The sequence below is a fragment of the Poecile atricapillus genome, chromosome Z (genome assembly GCF_030490865.1).
Source record: "Poecile atricapillus isolate bPoeAtr1 chromosome Z, bPoeAtr1.hap1, whole genome shotgun sequence".
Taxonomy (NCBI): domain Eukaryota; kingdom Metazoa; phylum Chordata; class Aves; order Passeriformes; family Paridae; genus Poecile; species Poecile atricapillus.
The window spans coordinates 17,612,733-17,621,825 of record NC_081289.1 but is presented as its reverse complement, the minus strand read 5'-3'; the positions used below and the strand labels follow the sequence as shown (position 1 = coordinate 17,621,825).

The 9,093-nt window shown below is 48.1% G+C and overlaps 1 protein-coding gene across 1 annotated transcript in view; it reads left to right on the top strand.

Annotated features, from left to right (window-relative positions):
- Positions 1-3,183: 3,183 nt before the first annotated feature.
- The window catches only part of LOC131593001 (lysine-specific demethylase 7A-like), a 61,666-nt gene continuing 55,756 nt past the window's right edge, over positions 3,184-9,093 (top strand). Inside the window, exon 1 of the mRNA XM_058865086.1 lies at positions 3,184-3,364. Coding sequence (XP_058721069.1) covers positions 3,249-3,364 — 116 coding nt within the window. The 5' untranslated portion in view covers positions 3,184-3,248. The remainder of the gene's footprint in view (positions 3,365-9,093) is intronic.

Sequence of the window (9,093 nt, the reverse complement as noted above, 5' to 3'; positions counted from 1 at the left end):
CCTTGCCTGTTTTTGGCAGTCAGAACTCAGCCAGAGGCCAAGCATATGAACCCTATGTTGCCTATTAGAAGACTATAGTCTGCACACTATATTTCACACTGGTGTGTCTTGCTGGTTGGGAGACAAGAATTGAGAGTGCTACAGCCTCAGGTGTCTTCAGATATCATTGTGTAGCTGTGAATAATGAGCTTGTTTCTGAAGAATTTTTGGGACTGGCTTTTAAACTTGCCTCACTTCTTTATATTGAAGGTAAGTATTGCATTTTTTGTTTCTGAACTATGTTTGGTAAGATTGCCATAGAAAAGCTCTCCAAGTTTCTGGAAAGAATACTTATTCAAAGGGGTTTTGTAATTGTTATGGTGTGTGGTCCTCAGCTTTCCTGAACTTTTGCTGTGTTACATTCAAGTATAGTCTAGTGTTGTTTGAAAGAAAGGTTGGGAAGAGAAAAGCTGCCAGCAGGTCAGACTGAGGGTGATAGAGCTGGTTTATGCCACTTTTTTTGCAAGAGATTAAGTATTCCCCACCTGGTTAAGGTGCAGCAGATTGAATCACTAACACACCTTGTTCTGAAATAAATCACCATGGCAAAAAGACATTGCTTGTGGCAGTAGGCAAAGTGCTTATTAAATAGCAAACATTACTTTGCATGCTTAAGATCACAACTACTCTCTTTAAAAAACAAACAAATTACTTTTTTTTTTTTCCTATAATGAAGGCCAGCGAAGGGCAGGTCCCCACAGGGTGCTGAGACCAGCCTGTTTCCTCATTCTTTGCACTCTCACTGCTTTCTTCTGTGTCAACTGAAAACTTCCTCACCCAGCCCATAGCGCTGGACTCACCCTGAGCCCAGCCAGGTCTCCTCCCTATGTAGTGCACATCAGGCAGCCTCACCCTATCTCTCCCGGGAATACCCACCCAATTCCCGTGTGCCTTATGCCTTACCAAGGTGTTCAGCAGGTTTGTCGTTTGCAGACACTTCCTGATATACAACAGGCGTGCGTTTTTACAGCCAATTCGGATAAATACATCACTCCAGCTGGTAACTGCAGCTTCCAGATAAGACTGACCCCGTGACAATGTAAGAAACACCCATCTAAGGAGCAAGAAATTGTCCCTTCTCAGACTCCAGAGTGGTTACATATACCAACACTTTGTTACACAAACACAGAATAACAGCTATAACTGGAACAGTTCTCTTGATAGTTGTTACATTTTCTGTAGCTGATTCTTCGAGAGTTTGCAGGCCCTACCATTAGAAAGCAACTTCCTACGTGTGTCTTTGAATCAGATTAATAAATGGAAACAGTATTTTTAATGAAAAAACCTCTTAGTGTGTGTTATTTCCTGAAACTCTGAAATTGTCATTGTTGCCTTGCTGACGTTTCTTGCCCACAAAAAAATTTACATCAGCTTTTTAGAAGACTGATGTGTCTATGGACCCACTTTGAGTTGCTGAAATACTGAGGTGTGGAAAAGTAGAGTATTGAAACATCCAGAAACACCATTTTTCAGGTCAGAACCTTCTGTACTTTCTAAATAGGTCAGGGTTTGGTTTGAGAATCTGGTATTTCTTGAAGACATCCTTTACACTTCCTTTATTTCTCTGTCTCAGTCTCCATTCACAGAGCCTGCATGCTGGATTTATTTGTTTTACGTTTCTTTGCTGTCCATTTTGCTGCCAAATCATCATCTCGTGTTGCTTGTCTTATATAAATGTTAACATTAGCAAGCTTCACAATAACAGTCTGGAAAGGAAACATTTACTTCTGAGCTTCCCTCTGCCAAACAAACCTACGGCATTTGCTTTTTTGTGGCTACTGGTGGTTAAGGCCATGGGTTGTAAAATTATAATGCTGTAGGCAGTGTCTATTACAGTTACGATCATTGTGACATGCACTTCAACATATTTATTGTTTTGCTATTAAAAATGAGGACATGGCTCTTTGTTCCCTCATACAATATAATCTCCAGAGGTCCTTGACGGGACCTTGCAGGGAAAAAAACAATTCTGTTTTAACGCCTACTTTTTTGTTATCGATGACACCTAATGAAAGTATCAGTGTTACTTTCGTGTCCTGAAAGAAAGGGTGATGGCACGGAACGGAACAGTGACGATCACACAGGCAGGGAGCTTGACAAGAAATAAACCGCTGCAACCCCCAGCTGGGCAGCATGGAAGGACTGGCCTGTCCAGGCTTCCTAAAATCAGATGTGCCTCTGCCCCGAGGTCCCTCCGGGAGAAAGCACCACTGCACGTCCCCTAGCTATCCTCGTATGGAATTAGCTCGGTGAAAACATTTTTCAGAAACTGCAGCAAACGAATGCTAGGTCATTGATTGTCTGTGCCCCGCGCTGGGTCTTCAGGTGCTGAACCACATAAGGAGATTTCGGCAGGAACCGAAGGAGGAGACCTGCATGGGCCACCGTGCCGAGGCTGAGGCCCGGGGGGTCGGGAGGCGGCAGCACGGGCACTGCATGACCCTTGCTGTGAGGGAACTCAGCCGGCTCCTCAGAGGGGTCTCCGGACAGAGCAGGGCAGAACAGGAGAGAAGAGGAGAGGACACGCCAGGCCAGGCCGCTCCAGCGCCGCCGCCGCGCTCGTTACATAACTGGGGGGGGGGGGGGGGGGGGCCGGCGCGCGCCGCGTCCCGCGCCCGCCTCCTCCCATGTCCTCGCGGCACCCCCGCCCCGCCCCCTCCCCGCGTGACTCCGCGGGGGGCGGGGCCCAGCGCGTGCCTCCCCGCGGCCCGCCTCCCAGGAGGGGCGGCACGTGCGCGCCCCGCCCCACCCCGCGCGCTCAACGGGGAAAATCGCTCTTTCCCCTCCCGGCCCGCCCGCGCACGCTCAGTCCCCGCCGCTTCGGGCGGAGCGGGGCGGGGCGCGGACTGTTCCGCGGGGCGCAGGCGCGGCGGGCACGGTCGCCGGGCGGGGCGGGCGGGGCGGTGCTTTCCCCCACCCGCCTCCCATCGCCGTCCCCATCCTCCTCCTCCTCCCGCCTCCACGGGGGCCGGGTGACGCACGTGCGCGCGCCCCCGCGCGCTGTTGTCCGCTCGCTCCCGTGCCGCCCGCCCCGTGCGCGTGCCAGCCGGCGGCGGGGTGCGCGCGCGGCGTGCGGGGCCGGCACGCGCGCTGTTGTTATTGGCGGCGCCGCCGCGGCCGCGGCGGAGGGAGCCGGGCGCGGGGGGGAACGGGACGGGACGGGGAGGAGCGGAGCGGGGCGGGCGGCTCAGTCAGGGAGTTCTTTAAAGATGGCCGGAGCGACGGCCGCCGCCGCGACCCCCGTGTACTGCGTGTGCCGCGAACCCTACGACGTGAGCCGCTTCATGATCGAGTGCGACATCTGCAAGGACTGGTTCCACGGCAGGTAAGGCGCCGGGAGCCGCGCCGGGGTCGGGCGGCGCGGCGGGGCAGCCGCCGGGCGGCACTGGGCACAGGCGGTGGCAGTCGCCTTACCCCCTCCCCCCGGGGGGGACAATGGCTGCGCGGCGGCAGCACGGGGGGAGCGGCGGGCGCTCGCCCGGACCGGCTCTCCCCCCGCCTCCCGCCGCGGGGACAGTGCCGGCGCCGGCGGCCGTCCCCGGGCACATGGGTCCGCGGCTGTGAGGGGGCGGTCGGGCCGGGCCAGGCGCGGGGAGGGGGGGCTGGTTACGAAAGAGCAACAGATGCGGGGCTGGCGGGGCCGGGGCCACCCCGAAGTTGTGCCGACTGTGCAGAGGCGTCGCGTGTCCCCCCGCGGCCCCGGGGGGGGGTCTCTCCCGGGACAGGGCGGTCTCCCGGCGGAGAAGTGCGGGCGCCGGGGCTGTCCCCGGCCGGCTGCGAGCTCCGGGCTGCCCGTGCGTTTTGTTCGGGGGCCGGCGGAGGAGGAGAAAGAGGGTCGCCCCGCGCCTCTCGCCGCTTTGACGTTTCCAGCTTGGTCCCGAGCAGCCGCCGCCGCCGCGCGTGTGTTTTGCGAGCAGAGCGTGTGAATAATAAAAGGCCCGTCGGCCGCCGCTGCGAGCGGGAGGAAGCGGCGGCGGCGGTGGGGATTCACGGGCAGTTAAACAAAGGAGCAAGTTGGGGGCCCGCGGCGGTGGCGGCGGCGGCTCGGCCGGGCCGGGGCTGCGGGGCCGCTCGGTGCCGCCCCCGCCGTGCGGGGAGCGCCGGGGAGCGCGCGGCGCCCGTGATTGACAGCCCGGCGTTTAAATACCCCGAGCGGCAACAACAACAGCGCCGGCCGCCCGCGCCGCGCCCCCTGCCGGCCAGGGCCCGCACCGCCCGCCCCCGACCCTGCCCGCCGGGCACGGCGCTCGCAGGGCCCCGGCGGGGGCCGTGTGCGGGGTCCTAGTTGTTTGGGTTTGTTTCTCCCTTATTTATTTTCCTATTTCTTCCCCTCAAGCGGCAAAAGACAAATGCCGACAAAAAGTAGGTTGCGCGCCTAGGTGTTACTTAACAGTAATTGTTACACACGGGTGTTTTCTTGCCACGTTTTAGGACGAAGGGAAGGCTCGCAGAATTTCGGATGTTTACTTGCGTGTACGTCGAGGTGATTTGTTCTTTGTACATGGGCTTCTCCCTGCTCGAACTGCAGTATAATAGAAAGTGCGAAATGGGCTTTGTAAACCATAAAAACCGGCAAAGCAGGATTGTTATACCTTAAAAACAACCTCTCATTAATTTTTTTAACTAGACTGCCAGTACTGTTGTAGAGAGCAAGACACACAACAGCTCTTTTGGCTTACAGCAGCTTAATACAAGTTTGTCAGAACTCGGTCACTGCCAGCAGTAAAGGTGCAGGCGTCACCTGAAGTGTTTGTACAGTTACAGGTTCTTTCTCTTCTAAGTCTTTTTCTGATTTTGTATAGTTGCTCTTTCAGAATGTCCTGGCAATTGCTCAGGTTCCATCCAGGCTTAACTTAAATGCCAGCCTTGTGCGTCAGTATTGCTGGGGTATGGGTGAACTAGATTTCTGAAATTGTTGTGAGGAGGAAAGTATTGCCTGATCCAGAGGTGGGACAGATCACTTGGTAGCTTTCTTGGATCTCGGTCTGCAAAAAGCCCCACACCGGTTCCTGTGATTGAGCTCTGCCATGTAGTGGGTAGAAAAAGCCTGCTAGCACTGAATTGCGTTGATAGTCTGAAACCCTAAGAGTGGAAAATAAGCAAGCAAGAGATAGCAACAGCCATGCTGCTTTGGGATTTAGTTGCATGCTCATGCAGTCTCATGACTAAGGGGCAGGTTTTTGGGAGACAAGTTGCCCCCTGCCAGCTGTGGTCTGCCCTGGGAGTGCCTTTCCCCTTGCTTTAAGAGTGTCTGAAGACTGTTATATAGCTTGTGAAAGAAAACACACACTCTCAAATCTTTAATTTTTTGGCAAACTTAGTTTCATGTTTTCTTGATTTAATTTTTTTTTTTTTTTTTCCCCCTGGCCTGTGGAATGGGACTGATGTGTGTTCTATCTTAAGAAACATATAAACCCAGGCTGTGTTGTGCTAGCATGATACCAAGCGTGTATTACTGGATCATGGACTCTTTGCTACCTTCCTGTGTATGGTCAAGAGAGCTCCTGAACAGTACAGTGGAGGCCATACAAAGTCTGTTCTGACAGATTGTTACTTAGTCCCTTTAAATTTTTATGTGATTTTTTTTTCCCTGTGTGGTCTTGCACTCTCTCTGTCTTCAAATGATTTGTACTTTGGTTTGCTGTATCAATATATTAGTATTATGAAATACACATTTTATTGCTTTTGGCAAATATTTGTGTTAAAGCAAATGCTCTGTTGTGCCTGGCAAGGTTGCGAACCTGCATTGTGGGTTTCAGTTACTCTCTGAGTGGGCCTAACATCCAGTCACAGTCTGGTGTAATTACCCCTTCTGAACAAAAGAGCGTAACGCGGGTGCCTGTGTGCTGTTTGAAGCTTCGTCGCCTTCCTGAATGGCTTGTAAGTGTGCAGAGACTACAGAGCTTTAGATGTGACAAACTGTCAGAGCTTTCAGATGGGAAAATCCGTTTATATTTTAGACAATTTTTGTGTTTTCCCCGTCTTTTTTATCTGCTTTAAATGAAAATGTCACATTAAGCTGATTACCCCTTTCTGACTTGTCTAGAATATACTGCAGCTAGAATGTAGCATAAGAAGTCCTTTATGCTGCTCTGTGTGGTCAACTTTTTCTTGGATGTGTTCTGTAGCTCTTGAAACCTCTTTAATTTCTTGGTTTCATCTTCAAATTATATGTATCATTCTGTGATACTTCTTGTGCTATCTCTGCCTACCTTCGTTTTTTGATGCATTGTTTCAGTTAGGTTAACAACATGCTGTCATCTTTCCTTGTTTGTGTTTTTTGCTGTGATATATTCTGTGCATACGTTACATATCTTTTTTTAAACTGATCTTACAGTCAGCTCTGTTCTTGAAATATGTTTGTGATGTTTGCAGAAATCCTGTTGAAATTTTTGTCCTTTTTTCTGTCCATGATACATGTACTCAACTAGATTTATATGCATTGTATAGATGTGACTTATTTCTGTAGACTAGATCTCAGGTCAGAACAAACTGAAGTTTAGGCATATAATTCAGTTTTTGTCTGCACAGTGTAATGTTGTCTGTGATATTTCAGGAGTAAAATACTGTAGAATTTGCCTTTTACAGAGGTTGGCTTTGTAAAGCTGCACTGGTCCTGTACTAGTTGTAAAGGAGTTTGGAGAAGTCAGTCAGGTAAACTATGAATATGTCCCTGTAAAGCCTTCTGTGTTGCACTTTTCCAGGGATGTTTTGTTTCTCAACAAACATACAGTGGACTTATAACGTCTCAATGATGAATAGGTTAAGAAATTATCAAATGTGTGCATGTCAATTACAGATCTTTGCCTTTTGGAATGCCTGCAACCTTTCTAACATTCTTTATATTACAAAAAGATGTTTGTTTTTTTTAGTTAAATGAAGGAAATGTTTTGCTCTTCAAAGTCAGAGTTTATGGGGCATAAGAAGGAGAAAGCATCCTTTTTATTTATTTTTTTTATTTTTTTTTTTTTTTTTTGTTATTCAAAATTAGCAGTTTACCTGAAAATTTCATAATGGTGTCAGCTTTGGTGTCTTCCCCCTCCAGGAGAAAATTTTTTATGTTTACAGAAATAAATATTTAATTTGAGCAGCTTAGAGAGCAGTCAGGGAAATACAGCACTAATCTGTATGTAGTGTACGTATGTACATGCTTCTGTTGCAAAGCAAAGCCAAATTGATTAAATTTATATGGAATTGTTTTTAAATAGTTAGCTCTTGCTCTCAGGATTAGTTCTGTATTTTGTATAGTCTTAAAAGAATTAATTTTGCCCTTTCCTACAGCAGTTCATTGGTGGTATTTTGCCATTAGGTGTTTGATGTTTTTTACAGCTTTGTCGTTCTAAGAAAACATTTAATAACATCATTTGAAAAGAAAGGTGATTCGGGTACGGTTTGAAGATTATCATTTAAACTGCAGATGCCTTGAGGCCTTTTTTCCTCACATGGAGGAAAAATTCAGTGCCAAAGTCACATCTGAGCGAAGTTCATGTAGAATGTATTTTTTCTGATATTGTATAGATTTAAATGTGTCTTTGTTTGGTCTCTGAAGAAACACAAAACTTCTCATCCACTCCTTAATATGATCTTGATGTAAAAGCAAGGTTTCCCTCTTAGAGACGTTAGGTTACGTGGTACAGGTCTGTCTGAACGCACTGATTTGTACTCTGAAGGCAGGCTTTCTCCTTAAGAAAAGAAGGAAATGCATGTGCTATAGTGACTACTTTTCCTGAATTGGTTCTTTGTTTTGGAGCTTTATACATGAGGTTCTGCACGATGGGCTTTGCCAACTCTGCTGCTGAAAGAGGCTGTCCTGCTCCTGGCTGCATGCTACTATAATTCCTCTTTTGCTGGTTCAGTGCTTGCCTGATTGGTAAATCAACTCTGCTCAGAAAACTGACAGAACCCATTCTCTTGCTGGGTTAGCTTTTTGTTGTGCTACTGAGCCGAGTGGGCTTGTCAAAGGCTAGGATGAGTCCCAGAGTGTTGCAAAACACTTGAAGGAATGTGTTGTTGGAGATGATACTGGTGGGAAAAGACAGAAGAGTCACTCATTTTTCTTCCTCACTGCCTACTTTGGGATTGATAGTTCATCCCATTTTGTAGAGCCCTGTTTTTGTGTCTCAGTCACCATGTGTGATTCTGCCCCGAACCAGTTGCTCATCCAGTCCAAGGAAATCAAGGCATTGCCAATGCGGCTGCAGGAGCACAACCCCACAACATCATCTGTTTGCAGGCATAGGTGAAGCTCTTTTATCTGTCTGGGAGTTGGAGGACAAGGCATGGTGATGCTCATGTCAGAGAATGTGGAGATTGCAAAGAGTCTGTTACAAATGTTTTCTGGTGCTGACCTTCTCTTTACAGAAAATTAAGACCTTGTAGTTAGAAACATTCAGGGACCTGAACTGAATCAACAGAGCTTTGGTCTGGCACCAGAGAACTTTCAAGCTGACTTTCTGGCTCTTGTGGTGTATAAGCCTTAATTCTTTCATGTGGCAATTTGGTGGATCTTAGGGAAGCGTTTTAGACCTCAAGGGAAAGCTGATGTGTTTAATTTTACTTTTCCTTGGCTTAGCCATATTTCCTCAGAAGTAAGATGGAAGTCTCAACTTCAGTCCAATGAGCTGTGTACCCTCTGCCAAAGTATTAAGTAACTTGAAGTGACCTCAAGCTCTTCTAACAATACAAAAGCTGAAAGAGTTTTGGTTAGACTGAAAAGAAACTAGTTACAATAAGGATGCTAGACAAGCACTTGTGTGACTGGGTGTCTGTATCCAATCATTTTACATTCTTCATTTGGACAAACCATTTTTTTTCCTCTTGGTTCCCATTTCTGAAGTGGGAAGACTTATTAATATATATTAAAGTTATATGCATTCTACCATAATAAGCGCTGAAGAGTTGCAAGTATTCAAATTGCTTCAATTTTTGAAACTGCGTAATAACATGTAGAATAGTGTGCAAATTTTTCTCTTTATAGTTAACTTGAAGAACTGGCTTTATTTGAAGTAGGTGTACTTTGAAAGTTAATACTCCTTTCCTTGAGATTGTAATTTT